Source organism: Aedes aegypti, chromosome 3 (genome assembly GCF_002204515.2).
Source record: "Aedes aegypti strain LVP_AGWG chromosome 3, AaegL5.0 Primary Assembly, whole genome shotgun sequence".
Lineage (NCBI taxonomy): Eukaryota > Metazoa > Arthropoda > Insecta > Diptera > Culicidae > Aedes > Aedes aegypti.
Genome location: NC_035109.1, coordinates 151,682,193 through 151,701,296, shown reverse-complemented (window position 1 = coordinate 151,701,296; position 19,104 = coordinate 151,682,193). Strand labels below are relative to the sequence as shown.

At 40.7% G+C, this 19,104-nt stretch overlaps 1 protein-coding gene across 1 annotated transcript; it reads right to left on the bottom strand.

Moving 5' to 3' along the window:
- Nucleotides 1-6,615: 6,615 nt before the first annotated feature.
- LOC5569651 (mitosis initiation protein fs(1)Ya) lies at nucleotides 6,616-17,395 on the bottom strand. Its single transcript, XM_001652862.2, has 5 exons — nucleotides 17,201-17,395; nucleotides 16,935-17,085; nucleotides 15,773-16,218; nucleotides 15,489-15,710; nucleotides 6,616-8,701 (listed from the first exon to the last, which is right to left on the bottom strand). Exons 3-5 carry the CDS (start codon nucleotides 15,788-15,790, stop codon nucleotides 6,830-6,832), a joined length of 2,112 nt encoding a protein of 703 aa, XP_001652912.1. The 5' UTR covers nucleotides 15,791-16,218; nucleotides 16,935-17,085; nucleotides 17,201-17,395; the 3' UTR covers nucleotides 6,616-6,829.
- Between the last annotated feature and the right edge of the window lie 1,709 nt (nucleotides 17,396-19,104).

The window sequence follows — 19,104 nt, the reverse complement described above, 5'->3', positions numbered from 1 at the left end:
ATACACCACCAACGGCTACAGGATTTGGGATCCTAGGAAGAAAACGATTTTCACATCCCGTGATATCGTTTTTGACGAAAACAGGAAGATGAAGCGTACCGAACCAGTGAAGGTGGCATACGACGATGATGAACCTGTTGTGAAAGTGGGTGTTGGACCTGAAGCAGCGAAACCGAGCAAAATTGAATCGCTTGGAGGAAGCGAATCCCCTGATGATGAGAAGTACGAGGAACCAAACGGTGCGCTCCCTTCGCAATCAAATAGTGGAAACTCCCCTGCAGAGGTGTCCACGAGGCAAAGCGAACGGGAGCGCAGAATCCCGGTAAGTTTCTCAATTTTATTACTGGCTTTGAAGCAAATACTGGCGGTGAATGTTTCGCAGGTTCTGCTGATTCCCAAGCGACAGGCGACGTGGGGATGGCCTTCGCATTGAATGCGGAGGCGTTCGTAGAGGACCTGCCGTCAACCATTGATGGCCTGGGGAAGCGAGACGACTGGAGCCACTGGAAATCTGCCATCAATAGTGAGCTCGAGTCACTACGCAAGAACGAGACATGGGAACTCGTACCGAAACGGGTAGGAAAACACCTTGTGGATTGCAAGTGGGTGTTTAAGGTGAAGCGAGACGATGCCAGTAACGTGGATCACTACAAAGCGCGGCTGGTTGTGAAAGCCTATTCGCAACGGAAAGGGTTCGATTTCGACGAAACGTACGCGCCAGTAGCCAAAATCACCACTGTCAGAACACTTCTGGCGGTAGCACACAAGAAGGAGTACCATATTCACCAGATGGATGTACGCACCGCCTTCCTCAATAGCATACTGAAGGAGGAAATATACATGCGACAACCAGAGGGTCTCCAGGATGTCAACCCAAATCTTGTGTGCCGTCTCAAGAAAGCATTGTATGGCCTTAAGCAAGCCCCAAGGAGCTGGAATGACCAATTCCATTTGTTCGTGACGCAGCTAGGATTCAAGCGGTCCAATGTAAATACCTGCCTCTACCATTTGCGGTGGAGCGGATTCGTCGTCTACTTGTTTCTGTACGTCGACGATATCATCATTGACTCGGACCGATTGGAGCTGGTGGACAGGATCAAACAACAGTTATCCAACCAGTTTGAGATGTCCGATACGGGGGAGTTGAAACTCTTCCTAGGTTTGAAAGTGGATCGAGATTTGAGCGGAGGTGATTAGGCAGCCAAAGTATAATGCCGACCTGCTGCAAAGGTTCGACATGTCCGACTGCAAACCGGTAGCGACTCCGTGGGAATCAAATCTGAAATTGGAGAGTAGAAAAGAAGGAGATGTAGTGACGAAGAAGCCGTACAGGCACTGGCTTCGCGACCGGACATCATCGATGCAGTAAATTTCATCAGTAAATTCCAATCTGCACCCCGATGTTCACGGGTGCCATATAAAGCGTATATTGCGATATCTGAAGGGGACCGTCACCCTGGGCTTAGTGTTCCATCGACATGGAGGTCAACCGCTAGTTGGATACGCTGATGCTGACTGGGGCAACGACCAAGATGATCGTCGGTCGATTTCCGGCAATGTATCACAAGTTTATGTGCCACTGTCTCGTGGATGACCCGAAAGCAAGCAACTGTATCGCATTCATCAACGGAGGCCGAGTACATCTCTTTGAGTCAAGCTGCATGCGACGCTATTTGGCTCAAGAATCTACTTGAAGAGCTTGGATTTGTTTTCCATCATCCGATACCGTTGTTTGAGGATAACCAATCCTGTATCCGCATAGCTGAGGAACCGAGGGACCATAAGCGTATGAAGCACATCGACATCCGATACAACTTTATCCGAAAGAAAATCCAGGAAGGCGTTTTCAAAATCATATACAAACCGACATCCGAGCATGTTGCGGACATCTTCACTAAAGCATTGGCACGGAGTCCGTTCGAAATGTTACCAAACAAGCTGGGGTTGTTCGGTTGAGCGTGCAACCGATCACGTTGCCATTTGCAACCTAACTAGATATAGTTTGAATTCAATCGTAGTAGGCTAAACAAATTTCAAATAAAATTCTGTCTCTTTTACCGACGTTTTCACCCAATAAAGACGTGTTCACGTGTAGCTCTGCCTATTGTACCTATTACATTTCACTAAACCTTAGTCTTCCTCCTACATGCTCCATTTTTTCCGCAGAAGCCGCTGCTATTTTCATAGCAGCCACCATACCATCCGACCGACCAGTCTTAATCCTTACAGATTCAGCAAGCGTGGTTTCTGCCTTGCAATCTGAAAGGCCCACACATCCATGGATCCAGGGGACGCTGGAGAATGCTCTGCCGAACACAACCTACGCATGGATTTCCGGACATTGTGGGATACCCGGAAATGTAGCTGCCGATAACCTTGCCGGGACTGGCCATTCTTCTCCTCGTTTCGAAGAAACGGTTCCTTTCGGTGATGTGAAAAGATGGATTTCGAAAACCTTCAAGAACGTATGGGGTACTGAATAGGCTCAGTTTTACTCTCCGCACCTGCGAAAAATCAAACTCTCAATTGAAAACTGGGTCGATTGCACACTGGTCCAGGAAGCTAATTTAGGCGGACATGAGGTTTTTGTCAAGATTTATTGATTTTAGAGCCATAGTTTATTCCGAGAATATGTTCAGAATTTTCAGTATTACAAAATGTACGGAACAAAAATTTTTTTACGGTGATCGCAAGAGTGACGCATACGCCAACTTTTTTATTTTAACGAATCGTAAGTTGGTATGTTCAGCAAAGTTGTAGCAAATGATCATAGAAACAACTTTGCCGAACAAACTTTTTCTCGGTTTTGCTTCAGAGCCGAGATAATTAAGTATTTTTAATAAAAAATCGTTTTTTGTCCTTAAGTGTTTTATTTTTTAGTTTTATTAGCCTACTATGTTCTAGAAAGTTTTTATACTTATCATTTGCTACAACTTTGCTGAACATACCAAAGTTGTATTTCTTATGGTTTTCATGTTATTTGAGTTTTTCATCTTAAAATTAGCTATTTTGTATGCCTTGTATCTCAACTATGAGCACCTCAAAAAAATATATCTTCCCACCAAATGATTTTGCAGTCTTTCAAGTATCTGTGAGCAAAATTTGGAGAAGATGATATTTTTCTATCTCGTTTAAAATCGATTTTACTAATAGACGATATGAGATAAATCCATATTTATTGAACATTCATACATGTTCGACTCACAAAAGTCATGGCTACCTAAGCATATCAAACCAAAAGTAACACGTGTATTTATATAGGAATATAAAGTACATCGTTTTTCAGTTGTTTTCGATTAACTTGGAAGCTTCTGCAAGAAATTCATCGTCTTTTCCTCTACCTGTATTTAATCTATTCCTAAGCGAGATCACCGGGTTGGAAGTCAACATAAGCCGTATAAAATACATATACAAAATTTACAGTCCGATTGAATTCTGTGGCATGATTTTCCCAGAATCTTCTGATGGATTCCACGTTTCATGTTTTTCTTTGGTAATGCGGCATGCCGGACAACACCACTTCCGTGCAATGGTTGTAGACGTATCAGTAAGTGTAACAGCATTCTAAAGGATCGCCAGGAAAAAACCTCGAAGGAAGGTTAGGGCTGAGACTGTACGAACCTCTTCCAGCTGGTAGGAACTCAAATGGTCGTAACACGGCATGCCGCTTTTTACGGGAAGTAGATATTGTGTAGGGGGAGATCCCCCAGTACCGGACACTTAAGCCACTAAATTCATAGTTTGAAAAATATTGATTTTATAGGCTCGTGTTACCCATTTATGATAAATATTATCATTTTTATAGTGTACAAAAATAAATTTAAAAATATAAATATGAATATTGACATTACATTTTGATGATGTATTTTAGTACCAAATTGATCGATCTTGAAAGGTGGCACCCAATACCGGACACGATCTAGAAATGCCTCGAAATCTGAAAATTTGAACATCATTGAATGTGTACACTATAGGAATAGTTTATAATTACCAATTCAATGCATTTGCATCATTTACAAGAATAATTTGAGTTTTTCTTAGTTTGCAAGATGCCTATCAAAAAGATCTTCCATATATGATGAAAAATAGCACAATTTACGATGTTGTTCTGAATGTTAATTCTTACTAATTTTATTGCATGTTTGATACCATGATAGACGGAACCCATGAAAAATGAAAGTATTTTGAGACACTGACGCAATAATTATAAAGATATCACATAACAAATCAAGCTGTCCGAAACTGAGGGACAGGATGTGCTTAACCAAAACTGTAATTTGTTCATATTTAGTTCGATTATTGTACAAAATACATTCATACTATCAAATTAGGATTATGTTCGATCATGCTTGCTTGATCCAAAGTATTTTTTTCTTATTCAAAATAATTACTAAATAGGCTCAAAATTAAGGGGATACGTAATTTTTTTAAAGATTTTCAAACTTTTCTACTTTTTTAAAAAGGCATGCATATTTCAAGGATGTGTTATTCTACGCAAACATTAGTCTCCATAATAGCTTTCTTTTCTACTAATACACCTTCTTGATTGGACCATGATTTCTCAATGTTTCGACTTTGTCCGGTATTGGGTGCTGTCCGGCACTGGGGGATCTCCCCCTATTTCTTTCACTACTGAACTGCGAAGTGCGGCCTCATAAGTCCGAAAGTGTAAATAAAATTGAGGGATTGCATTGAATCCTGTTGGTGTCTTCAGAGCACTTATTCTTCGATTTACGAAGAATTAGTCCCCCGAAGACACCTACCCGATTTGATTCAATTGCGCACTTTTGTTAGCGTTTCCGCACTTGTAATAACTTCTTTTCACGGATCTCAATCATTTTAAAAGTGGTCAACTTTAATCGGAAGATTAACTAGGAGGCATTTGAACAGTTTTTGTCAGAAACATACTGTTAGTATCGCCAGTTCTACGATTGGTATGTACTCTCTCCAACGGTGCAAAAACTACTTTCGCATGGAGTGATGTTGTCCGGCATGTCGCCGAAGAAGCATAAAAAATGCGGAATAAATCCATCAGGAGATTCTGGGAAAATCATGCGACAGAATTCAATCGGACTGTAAATTTTGTATAAGTATTTTATACGGCTTATGTTGACTTCCAACTCGGTGATCTTGTTTAGGAATAGATTAAATACAGGTAGAGGAAAAGACGATGAATTTCTTGCAGAAGCTTCCAAGTTAATCGAAAACAACTGAAAAACGATGTACTTTATATTCCTATATAAATACACGTGTTACTTTTGGTTTGATATGCTTAGGTAGCCATGACTTTTGTGATTCGTACATGTTCAATAAATATGGATTTATCTCATATCGTCTATTAGTAAAATCGATTTTAAACGAGATAGAAAAATATCATCTTCTCCAAATTTTGCTCACAGATACTTGAAAGACTGCAAAATCATTTGGTGGGAAGATATATTTTTTTGAGGTGCTCATAGTTGAGATACAAGGCATAAAAAATAGCTAATTTTAAGATGAAAAACTCAAATAACATGAATACCATAAGAAATACAACTTTGGTATGTTCAGCAAAGTTGTAGCAAATGATAAGTATAAAAACTTTCTAGAACATAGTAGGCCAATAAAACTAAAAAATAAAACACTTAAGGACAAAAAACGATTTTTTATTAAAAATACTTAATTATCTCGGCTCTGAAGCAAAACCGAGAAAAAGTTTGTTCGGCAAAGTTGTTTCTATGATCATTTGCTACAACTTTGCTGAACATACCAACTTACGATTCGTTAAAATAAAAAAGTTGGCGTATGCGTCACTCTTGCGATCACCGTAAAAAAATTTTTGTTCCGTACATTTTGTAGTACTGAAAATTCTGAACATATTCTCAGAATAATCTATGGCTCTAAAATCAATAAATCTTGACGAAAACCTCATGTCCGCCTAAATTAGCTTCCTGGACCAGTGTGGATTGTCCTCTTCTCCACGATCAATGAGTCATCTCCCGTGGTCCTTTCAGACGGATGTGCTCAATTTGCGGCGTTCAGAACTCCGTCGAGCACTTTATGTGTACATGTCCGCAATATGAATCAGCCCGGAGATCCTTCGGAATTTCGGGAAGTATCCGCAGCGCCCTAGGAAACGATACGGCCACCGTGTCAACTTTAATAGGGTTCCTAAAAGCTATCAACTTGTACGGACAAGTATGACCCAACACTACAAGCCATCTTAGTCCGCCTAAGTAGATGTCCACCGCCAAAGTCGGCGGCTATACGAAATTAGATTATCATTTTTTTTCAAATTAAGGAAGTTTCATATTATTCGGTGCGCATTTACAATTAGCATATTTCAAATCAAGAATGTCTGTGGGTGTTACATGTAAAACGACAGGTCGACTGTCCAGTGAGTCAACTAAAATACCGTTACTCTGTATTTGGCGAGACCCCTTGGCTGGGCTCGAAAGCGGCACCCCTTAAGGGTACTCTTCTTCTTTTTGAGGCACCATTTCGGTGACCTCTTCTGACGAGTGTTGAACTAGCTTTAAGTTAAAAAACACTAAAATAAAGAAAAAAAAGTTCCCAAAACCGGTAAAATTTTGCAAGGCCTTGATATTATGTTTAATACTCGTTTTGAGACTGAAATTATAATTTTTTACTGTATTTATTTGTATCATATGCTGACATTATGGCACCAAATGAGAAAAAATGAATGTCTCGTACGCAATACACAGATACTTGCACAAGAATATACATTTTGAAAATTTTACTGTTAGACTTAATAGGTTCTACTTTGACTGACATTTGAAAGAACAGTAAGTAAAGTTTGTAGATTAGGATTGCCTCTGGTGCCCGTTGATTAAAAATCGCTTCCACTGCTTCCACGGCTACTATTTCGCATGCGTTCAATCGGTTGCCTTCCCTGGATGCGCTTTCTCTTGGCCAATGGGCTCGAGATGGGGCGCGTCGCAACGGTTTCGCAAGACGGTCTGGTGTACACGGAGTTGGTTCGTCTTCGTTTGGTGCTACCGTCCGATGCTCCCGAACGGTAAGGCGATGGAAGCTCGTCCATTTCGGGTGAGGTACTAGTTTGGTGTTGTCGTCCCGGGAGTCGGTTTCTTAGAAATCCAGCAAAGGAAGTCGCTTTCCGCACCAGACTCGTTGGGAAAGTAGACCCTCCGCCACTGTCCGATGCACTGGAGTATTCGGAACTTTCGGTGCCCAACTCGTCGCGGACATCCGACCGGGACGCTAGTCTGATAACATTCGATACTATGGTCCACAGCTTACCAGTGTTCGGTATTGTGTTGGCGGGATCCGCTTTCAATTTGCTATAGGATTTGGATCTAGTTGGAGGTAGGAATACGTCGTCGCAGCTGGTTTCGGCTACGAACGAATTTAGGCCCGTTTCTTGGAGTGCCGAGCAACTGAAACTTCGCGGTGGGACAGAACATGGCGTAGCCCAAAGATCTGAAGATTCGTTTGGATCGGGTTCGTGCTCACCAATTCGGGTCATTTCTGGCGTAGTGAACGATATAACTTTTTTGAGTATACCACCAGCTATTTTCGGGGTGTCCTGATAGTAGTAGCTGGGGAAGGCTTTGAGATTTACCAGCTCGTTGGCTATCAAACTCTGCTCGTCGATTTTGTGATTGCTACAATTTTCCTGATTCACACTGCCATCCTCTTCAAATGATGTTTCGCTTTGGTGTGCGTCGAAATATTGGGACTCAGTCATGTCACACGGTTGGTACAGGCCAGACTCTTCGCTTTGAGCTTTTTGGAGGTAGCTTACTTTGGCACTTTTCCGACCTCCAACGCAGGTCTCACTGGAGGATCTTTTCAGCACCGGAGTTGTTCGGAGATCCAGTGCGTTTCGGGATGGAGATCCTACGGTACTATTCGTTGCACTACTCCCCGTTGAATTGAAGCTCATTTTTCGCTGAGTTCCTGGTGCCACCATTTTCGTGTAGCGACCATGCTGTGCTATCGCTCGTTGAATGCTCTTGGACATGACCTGACGGAGCGGTGTGGCAGCCACTTTGGAGCGACTTTTTATAATGGCTCGAACTTTTTCCAGTTCATAGGATGCCGGGGAAATTGGCGTGTGGTCATCGTTCTTGACATACGAGGATTCACTGGCGCTGTGGTGGATGCTAGACATTTGTCCCAGGGCACTGGAATACGAGTCGTTGGAGCATTTGGCGTTAGGACCATATCCATGCATCATTGGCGTTGAAGTTGTACGAGCCAGCTTCTGTCTTGCACTGTTAGGAACCTCAGACGTATTGAATGCGGACAAATTACTGGAACCATTCAAGCTATCGAAGGTTTGACTCTTACGCTTCCATCGCAGATTGATTTTCGATAGCGGTGTCAAAAGGGCTTCATTTGGTTCTTCGATCTGCTCATTGGGATCCGTTATCGCGAGTAGTTCTTCAGATATTTTTGGTCCTTTTAATACATTCGCAGGAGGTGCTTTGGCTTTGATTGCCGTCGCTGGGCGCAACTTGTCACTCCGATTGGCACTTGATTGATCCGATAAACTTCCGTTTTCGTCAATGTTCTCCTTGTTGTCCACTTCGCCGTAGTTTTCAACAGGCGTTTCCATAATGGTGGGTATATTTGGGCTGTGCTCCAAGCTGCAAGCATGACCTACACCGTTGGCATTGTTCTCTCCGAAAGGCGTGCATCGTACAATGGCTTTGAAATCCGAAATAGTGAGAAACACCTGAAAAACACAAAAGTTAAGATTAACCTTTTGTATGTGTTCGAGAGACACTATGACCCAAGACTCTGACTTTGAAGGACTCTTGTTTTGTTAGTGCCCCGATATACGAATACGTTGCTACATTTCCGTGAGTTTTTTTTTTATTTGTACATGAATATTTTCCAACTTCCCTCCCCTTGGTTATGCGACCTTGCCGCGATGGGAGGGCATAATCCTAACCCATATGATGGAAACCAAAGGCGTAACCTGTAGTGGCGGTATCACATTTTGGCATTTTTCTGCTTAAAGCCGCGTCATAATTCATATGGCATAGACGCACTTATATCTCGGATGTGATCCAACGGACATTCTGCAACATTTACATGTGAAAAAAATTACATGTAGAAAGTAGGCGTTGTGAAGCATTGCATTTGCCACCGAAAATTGAATCTTGTAGGAGACTGTTATAAAAGCCTAAGGTAACTTTACTTTTAAATATTCACTATAAAAATGACTATGGAAAGTAAGACGCTGAGATCGATCATTAGGGTTCACTTGCTAGGTTCGAGAAATAAGATAAGGATAAGGAAAGTGACTTTTTTCTTGAAGGATATATGAACGTAATGACCAATAAATACTTTTAACAATAAAAAATTAAATTAACTAGAACTACTACTAAACAGCCTAGTTTTGTTATGACTTCACGACAATTGATATTTAAGACTCTAATCTTACGTAAAAGACAGGAGTAATCAGAATAGCACTTGAATGACAAATTATTCAAAACCATTTCGACTAGACAGTATTAGCAATGACACTAGTACACTACTATTTCAAACAAATTCTGATAAAGCTGCTGATTTTTACAATGCTCCCTTTTCTCAGAAGCAAGAGAATATGGGTATTTTCCAAAAACTATCATGTCACAATACTAATAAAAAAACAGTGTTCATGTGGGCACCATAGCCTAGTCCGTCTGAGTATTGGTCCTGGTAGAGGGGAAACTTTGGAAAAGCCAGACCGAGGGTTCTGCCTTGACAAGTTAAGCTGTCAGGCAGCTCCAACTGAACACCACAAAAAAAATCTGTGATTTGCGATTATCGATAAATACATGTGATGCAGAGAAACTGCAACTTTTAACCTGTAGGTACCAAACATTGTAAATGTAGCGTGGAGTTCAAGATTACTGGTCACCGAAGATTTTTCTTTCCACTATAATCAATAGCAGCGCATAAAATCACTGGACCGTGCCAACCAGGAGGAACTGCAAGTAGCACAAGCTCAGTTGTACTGGAATATATATCCCAAATTTGCCTACGTAGAATGTTTTCACCAGAAAGTTTGTGAATACAGCATTGAAATAAACATCCTATTAGAAATGTATGTTTTTGTTTTGCTCAATGGAAAAAAAATCAAATCAGCTACGAGTATTAATCGCGAGAAATAGGTGTAATTTCCATAAAAACTTCTAGTAAGATTTACTGGAACATCATACAGGATCCATTCAAACACTTCGTAACAGATACGTAGAAAATCACGTAGCTGCTACGTGAAAGTCCAGTGGAATTAGTTCATGTGTTCATTCTGTGTTACCTATGGACTATCCTCAAGCGATTTGACTGAGAGTGCATTGAAATGCGAGGATTTGTTCTGGCACTCTTTCTCTCTTGCTTTGATGCTCACCCTTACACATACTACGAAAGAACTCTTAAGTGTCCCATCCGAACAAAACAGGCCTCACGGAGTTGTGATGGCACACTTTTTTGATGGAATTTTTCTACGTTGTGTTTTGTGTCGCATCTTCCTCTCTCATTTTTCGTTGCCTCTCTGCTTAGAATCTCACAAGGAGGCAAAGCCTCTCTAGGAGTATAGGCTAGGAGAAGTGGTTTACCTAGCATGAATGAGGGATGAACCTATCGCTGAGAAAAAGTAGATTTTGTATGAAATTTGACAAGTGCTCATCCACTTCTCCTAGTCCATAGGTTCCCAGACTGTGGGTCGCGACCCTCAGGGGGGTCGTGAGCAGTTCTCTGGTGGGTCGCGAAAAAAAAACCCAAATTGTATTAATTTGCTTAGATTTTGTTTCTACATTTTCGAATGTCTCTTTCAATCGAGGCAAATGGTTTGAAATTGTTCTCGCATTTCTTTTGCTAATACCTTTGGTGAAGCTGTTCAAAATGTCGTTCCTATTTCCAATGCATAAAAAAGGTAACAAACGTAGCGTGAGTAATTACAGTGGTATTACTTCACTATGTGTCTGCTCAAAGGTATTTGAAATTATGTATCATCAATGACTCCTTATGCAATAGCTGCAAACAGTACAAACAGCTGCAGTGATCAGCATGGTTTCTTCCCGAAAAGATCGTTCGCTACTAACCTCGTTGAGTTTTCAACGCAATGCATACGAACGATCGATGCTGGTAAACAGGTGGACGCAGTGTATCTGGACTTGAAGGCGGCGTTTGATCGTGTTGACCACGGAATCCTTCTACAAAAACTTCGCGAATGTGGCGTATCCGATAGCTTCATCGATTGGTTTGAATCATATCTCACCAACCGATCGTTATGCGTGAAAATAGGCTTTAATGAGTCGAGCTCATTTACAATTTTTCCAGAGTGCCACAAGGCAGCAATCTTGGGCCTTTGTTGTTCTCGCTATTCATCAACGACGCATCTCTAGTCTTGCCGCCCGGGACTAGACTTTTCTACGCAGATGATACAAAAGTCTATGTGATCGTCGACTCCTTGGATGAATGCCATCACCTTCACTGCCCATACTCGTATAACAGTCCCATTTATATAGGAAATCTAATATGGGACTGTTATGCGAGTATGGGCAGTTCAGAGATTCTTGAATGCTTTCGAAGCGTGGTGTTCACGAAACTGCATGACGTTGAGCATTGAAAAATGCCAAGTTATATCGTTTAACCGAAAGCGTTTCCAAAACACGCTATCTGGTGCATCGCTTGAACGAGTACAACGTGGCCGTGATTTGGGCGTTTGGTTAGACGAAGAATTCACGTTCAACTACCACTTCAATGAGCAAACAAACAGCTTGGTTTTGTTCTGAAGGTAACAGAAGGTCTCAGCGACCGGCTGTGTCTGGGATCCCTTTACTGCACTCTAGTTCGTTCGATTCTGGAATTTGCTGCGATAGTATGGTGTCCGTTCCACGCCAGCTCGATTACCCGAATTGAATCTGTTCAGAGAAAATTTCTGCGCCACGTCCTTAGAAATCTTCCTTGGCGTGATCCCAATAACCTGCCTCCTTACGAAGACCGCTGTCGTTTATTGGGGATTGATACTTTGCAGAATAGTCGTTGTGTATCCCAAGCCGCTTTTGTAGCCAAGTTGCTTAAAGGGGACATCGATACGCCATACCTTCTGGCTGATGTTAGCATCTACGATCCGGAGACGGAATTTTGTTAATCTCGACTCTCGGCAGTCGGAACACTCTGTACGAACAGCATAGCCCAACTAGATATATGGTAACGAAATTTATCATCTCTTCGTTTTTAACATCACTATGAGGACGCTTCGTAATCAATTTGCTGAATACTTTAGACATAGTTAAGTGTGCATTTCATGTAATGTTGTCGTTTGTTGCTCGTTTCGTTTGTTAGTTTTACTTATATTCATTAAGACAAATTTTATGTCAGATGGATCAAAAACAAATAAATAAATGAATAAATAAATAAATAAACAAATTCAGAATTGTGCAACTTGCAGGCGCTAATGAGCAGCCAACATTTCAAAACCGTTCTAATTGATCTACATCTTGATATCATATATATAAAATCTCAGAGTTGTCTGTCTGTCAGTAACGCTTTGAAATGTTTCATCGAAAAGTTTCGTTGAGCACTACAATAACAATTGAAGAGCACTATAAAGGTACTTTTAATATTGGAACATTACAATTGCAAATTGTGGAGTACTACAATAGCGCTTTGGCAGAATATTCTGGAGTTTTCTTGAACTTTGTTCATAGAGGTCCCCAAGCAAACTGCCACGAACACCAACGCACAATCAATCTTACACAAGTCGATTTCCTCAGAATGAAAACGTATCGATGTTTGTTTGACGTCATTAAGCTTTCGGTCAACGGCAGGCCAACAAGGAAGTGGTTGTTTTGCAGCAATCATGTTTATATTTGGATTCTCACAGCAAACAAAAGCAATGTTGTGACAGTTCTCACAGCAAACAAAGAAAATTTTGTCAACATTGCACTACTACGCAGGCAACTGGATTGGTCTATTCCAATTCGTAGAATATTCTCGAACATTTCATCATTGTCGTCTGATTTGAAATTTAGTTGGTGATCAAAACGTCAATATATCAACTTCAAGCAAATTGCAGTTCAGTCGAATTTTTATCGGGTGTGAGTTGAAAATGTGAAACGGTTTCTCCAGTTCCATCTCAGGTTCAAAAACGAGTTCGACATATGTAAAAGCAGAATAAACATAAATGAGATGACTGTGCGCCAAATATTCGAGTTTTATTAATTTACATTGAAACCTCCAAGGTGCTCCAAGAGTCGATGCTCAATGACTCGATATCGACTCATGGATGCAAACTTAATGCAAAATTGTATGCTTACTATGATGATTATTTAAAACATTCCTTAAAACATGGTATTTTTCTGAGTCGATGGTCTTTTCACAACTGTAATTTTGAAAAATGACGATGAATCATACTACACTACAGCAGCTATTTTGGAGAATATGCTAGATTTTTTGGTACGATTCTACTCTCCAATAGGGTAATGACTGTTTATTTGGTCTTACACGCTAACAGTTGGCGCCAGCGACAAAAATTACAGACAACAACCTTTCGAACATTCAGTTTCTCTTACTGGCCGCCGAGCGGCGACACTGATGTTTGTATTCCACTCACTGATCTCGCTACGCCGGATTCTCAAATTTCTCAAAGTTCCAACACAAGCGCATGGAAGAATGGTAGTTAAGAACTGTCAAAACGTATGGAAAATAATGAAAAACTTAAATTACTAGCCATTAGGAAACTGGATCGAAAAAGTAGTGATTAGAAATCAAGCGTAAAGTGAATGCATAACTTTTTGTGTTTAGTTCATCTTCCATGAGACTTTCTTTGCTTCAGCATTTCGCGTTTACTACTATTGAAAAAGAGCCATATATTTATTGCCTTTTCAGTTTTGAATATCACCCTATTCATAGAATCTTTTAAAATATTTCACAACATAAGAAACACTACAACAGCATAGAAGGCTATAATTATTTCAGATTAGAACACTACAGCAGTTTGATAAATTAAGGCGATTTTGAGGTCATCAGTAACATGCGATTTGAAAGATTATAGGTAGCTTTTCGCTTTAGGCTGTGAACCGTTTCACCAGTTCGTTTAACTATTAGTTAAAATTTGACATTTCCCTTAAACTTCGCGGTCAACCCATTTGAGCTTTGACAGTCGAGTAGTTATTTCTGAACAAAGTTGACAGAGGGTTAGTTATTCTCAAATTCTGGGGAGCGGAAAATAACTTTCGAACTGTCAAGTTTAATCATGCTTCAGAGCAGGGTTACTTTCAACTGGAGGGGAAATAACTATCGAGCCGTCAAATTTTAAATGAAAGTTAAACGAATCGGTGAAACGGCTCATACCCTTAAAATTTCGTTGGAACGTGGCTAGCCACGTCGGGTAAGCTAGTATACTACATACAATTTTTAACGTTCTCCTTTGAGTAACAAAAGGCAAACCTATTCAAACAAGAACCAACTTTCAACTTTCTTATCAATTTTCATTAGCAGATATGAGAGTTTTAAATTTCCAATGCACATTAGCGCTCCATAGTAGCAGAATATCGAACTTACTACGCATGCAACGACTAAACATAACGAACTAGTTTGCATTGGCTTTTTAACTGTTCTGCGTCGTGAGATATAAGTTCCAAACATTAGATTCTCACTAGCGCCTCCTAGTGGTTACAATGTTGAACTTATTAGACCTGCAGTGTCCCTTGGTAGAGGGAACAACTTCACCGAAAACATGTGATTTCCATCGGCCGAAATGTAAGTTTGAAATTTTGAATGTTCACTAGCGCCTCCTAGTCTGCCTATAAACGCATGTCAGTCCCATGTTTGCTGGATTTCCTATTCACATGGGACTACTATGCGTTTATGGGCAGTAGTGGTCTTAAAACTAATGAGCAACTTTGTCGAACATACCGGATTTTTGGCTCTACCATCGTTTATAGCTTACTAACGCCTCCTAGTTGTAAAATGTACTACTGTAAAATGCACTAGTAATGAGCAACATTGATTAGAACAAATCAGAATACAGAAACATCCTAAAATACAATCATGGTTGCTCAAGACAGTCAGTGAATGTTTCGTGAGCTAGCGCTACCATGGGTTTAAATTCCCAACTAATCGATGTGTAACACGGCGGCCCTTACCTTGCTTACCAAATCTCCATTGGAGAAAGTATATTTAAAAAAAACTGTAAGTGTAAACTAACAAGTTATCATTTAAAATAAATAAACAAATTACACATTATAACACTTTTCCGAAGCGTAGAAAGTGTCTAAATTTCGCTATTTTCCCTTTTGATCTCTTCGCAATCAAACACCGTTTTTGAATTGTCTTATTTTTTTGTAAATGAAATTAAATTCTCTTTCCAAAACAGCAGGGTAATCAAAATCTGTTCAGATTTCGCGAAGTTATCATGGTTTGCATTTGAGATCAAGATGGTCTCAAAACACTGAGAACGTATTTTTTTTTGACACAGACGGAAGGTTACAAGACCTAAGCAGAACATGGAACAGCGAGCGCCTTACCTTTGAGCACCGATTGCAACGCAGCGGCAAGTGCTCGGTCATCAGGTGTTGGATCAGTACATTGCTTGTTGTTATCTTGGTATCAGTTCGCAGCGGGAACGGCCGATTGTTGCAAATGTAGCAAATTTGTCGTATGGCTTGCACCTCCTGGTGGGATTTGTCTTCGTGCTTTTGTCGACATTTCGCACAGCAAAACACCTGTCCGCATGTTCGACACTGAACCTGTAAAGATCATACTCGTAATTATTTCCTCCCAATCTGTAGAAGTTTGTTCACAAAATTACCTCTTTTGGGATTTTCATGACTATTGTTTGTAACTAGTTTGAGCACAATAAATCATCAATGGCGGTTTTGACGCCAGGCACGAAAAATTGTTGTTGTTATGTCAGATTCTTCTATTGTTTGGTAACTTTGTTGCCAGTTTCAATCCTTTTTCCTGTTCAAATCTTTCTCGACCGTTTCGGCGGCATTGGACCAATAAGTGCTTTTGGTTCCGAACTTACGGGTCTTTTTGGAACCGATTGATTCGTATGTAAACGATACTCGACTTCCCTTTTTCGCTGTTCTAGTTTCTGACGTAGATCAGCCGTAGATTCGCGTTCCGGGGCGTAGGAGATGTGGAGAATTCCTCCGTAGAAGTTTTTGGCGTCTAAAAATTTCTTCGCACGACGGGCTTTGTCTAATTTCTCGAATTTAGCATAGAATACGTCTGTAAATGCTTCTACGTCAACTGAAATTGTTAATACAGAGGAAAGTATTTTTTTAGTTGTTTTTGTTTTAGTTTTAAAGAGTTTTTGGGGTGGAGTCCTGAACGACTTCCAGAAGCCAATTCAAGAAAAAATCTTGAGTTCTTGAGTTTTATAAAACAATTGGAAGAAATTGGTGGAGGAATCTCTTAAAAGAAATCTTTAGAAAAAAGGGATTAATTAATCAAACGAATATCTTAAGCTTTTCCTCGAAGGATCTGAGAATAAATGCCTGAAGAACCGGTGGAGTAGTTGTTTAACAAACTCTTAGAGTTTAGCACCATGATGCACAGCAAGCAGAATAAGGAAAACATTGACTTTAAAGATCATTTTCATTATAATAGATCTAAAATTATGAACCCGCCTAAGGCTGAAAGCCTCTATAATAATGTAATTCGTCTTGAAATTTAACTCATTTAGTTACAAAACTTTTGATCAGGTCAATGTTAATCAAATCGCAACTATTCGACTCATTGGAGACGTCTCACCTCACCTGACTCGTGGAATAAGCCTGGAGGACATAACTTTTGCATTTTACAAAACCTTTAATTATTTAGAGCACTTTTGTTAAACTATCTAAATAAATAAAGTTCTCGATAAAGACCTTTCTGACGATGGTCAGATGAATTGGCAACACTTGACGGCTAGCCCTAAATGATGCCAGAGACCCAAGAAGCTATTAATATAATGCAAAACTTACAACTTCCGGAAGCCTTGATATCGTCGGTGACGTTTTGCAGCAGCTGGATATGGCCGTGCCGCCGGAGCTGGTCCTTCAATTCCTTCGCGAGGTTGATCTGGGGGACACCGAACACAAGCAAATGCCGCGATTCGTTCGCAACCGAGTACACCTGACAGGACGGGAAAAGGAATTCGAATCGAATAATGAGGGGCGTGTGTATAAACATCGACCTTGAACCCCAATAACAAAACATGTTGGGGACAAGCAGTCAGGAAGCTACTTACCTTTACGGCGGTGGGTCTTTTCGACTTACGATACAGCGGACGCGTGCGGCAATAGTTGAATCGGATATGATGTCTCAAGTCGGAATTATTATTACTTTTTTCCGGATCACTGCTCATTCTATATGGCGAAAGAGCGACAAAAGTGTGGTTCTTCGCGTTTGAGAATGTCGTGGTTTTGCGTTTTTATCGTGCGTGATTTTTGTTTATCTACTTCTTTTCGTCAAAAGCCAGGAGTGCGTTTTGCACTTCTTTCGTTAAGTGTTTGGTCGAAATGCTGTCAGAATGGGCACACGGTGAGAATTTTGTATTTACAGTGCACAGGAAAAAATTCTGTGGTAAAAATTATTATTATTGTAGCTGACTACGCCCATTCTTGAAACTACCATGGACTGGTACATTTGACAGAAATAATTTCCAACAATCTGATTTCGACAACAGACATGGAAAAATCAAACGCATTTCTGGTCTGCTGAAAATTGCCGGTGCGAGCGCTTAAGCAAGGAAGCAGCCTAATACTCCACTGCACTGTGACGTCACGCATCAATTTTGACAGGTACTGGTCCTGTTGTTTACAGTTTGGACTTAGGGCCCCTTCACAAATTTCATAACGCTGAAGGGGGTGGGTGGGTGTTCTAACAATGTTACGGCCCATACAAAAACTGAAAAATGTTCATACAAAAAGCGTTACAAGGGGGTGGGTGGGTGTCAAAAATGGACAATTTAAGCGTTATGAAATAAATGAATGAGCCATTAGTACTTTTTTCGAATCATTCTTAATTTCGTGAAAGTTTGCTGCGAGGAGAAGTCAAATCCACTGCAGATACCCACGGATCGTGTTATTCTATCTTCCTACCGTGGAAAATCGTCACCATCAGCATACTGGTGATAGAAATGCGAAGATGAAAAAACGACTAAAGGGTCAAACACAATGCAACGGCATTACGGCAAGAACGGCAACACCGACTTGAATGACATTTCAATGTTTTGATCGATGTCGACTCAATCAGATTTAACATGGATTTGACAAGTATAGTGTAGATCAAAATGGGCTTGCCGTTTTGCCGTTGTACCGTGCTGCCGTTTACATTGTGTTTGGGGCTTAAGTCCGAAACGTAAACAACAGGACCAGCAGCTGTCAAATAAGTGAGGTAAGGCTCGTCATATGCAGCGCTCTATAAACCTCGCCCAATAGAACAAAACTATCCAGATTTTCTAAAACGCTAATGGCTGCCGTTAGCAGGCTCGCTTTCTGGTAGGGAACAGGCGATCTGACCCTTGGCTTGGGTCGGTTTTATATAGAACCAGGCCCATGGCACGGGACGACTTTTAGCGTAGTCAACCAGGGGGGTGACATGAGCCAATATTTACCAACCCTACGTCAATTCAACATGGCGTCCAGTGTTCTTGTTTTCATTGTTTTGGGAAGGACAAAAATATGTTTTTATGGGTAGGAGACATCAATAATACCTCGCTGATGCGTAAAACATTAAACAAAATGATGAACAAATGAAAAGCGTCATCAAATACGACAATTCAATGCGATATGTTTAATTGCCAGAATCTAGCACTAGCAGCGTATGAGCCGTATACTCGAAAATTAGGAGCAAGGTTAGGGTAAACCAACCAGAAAGTGGGTACCAAAACGCGAAGTACCAAAACGATGTGACGAAGAGCCGAAATGTATGCAGGATGACAGCCGTGTCAGTCCCCTGTAGTCAACATCTCCATGTGTTTACTCATTTTCGGGTAATTTGAATCGAGAGTGCAATCAGAATGCGAAGTTTTGTTTAATGTTTAATAATCGATATATGGTTGTCATGGGCCTGTATAGAACCGACCCAAGCCAAACGTCATACCGTTTGATCCCTACCAAAAAGTGAGCCTGCTTGAGGCAGCCATTTAGC

Excerpts from the sequence above, each read along its gene's own strand:
- LOC5569651 (XM_001652862.2), bottom strand. Across the intron at positions 8,702-15,488 it reads GTTGCAATCGGTGCTCAAAG|GTGTTTCTCACTATTTCGGA; the intron begins GTAAGGCGCTCG and ends TGTGTTTTTCAG.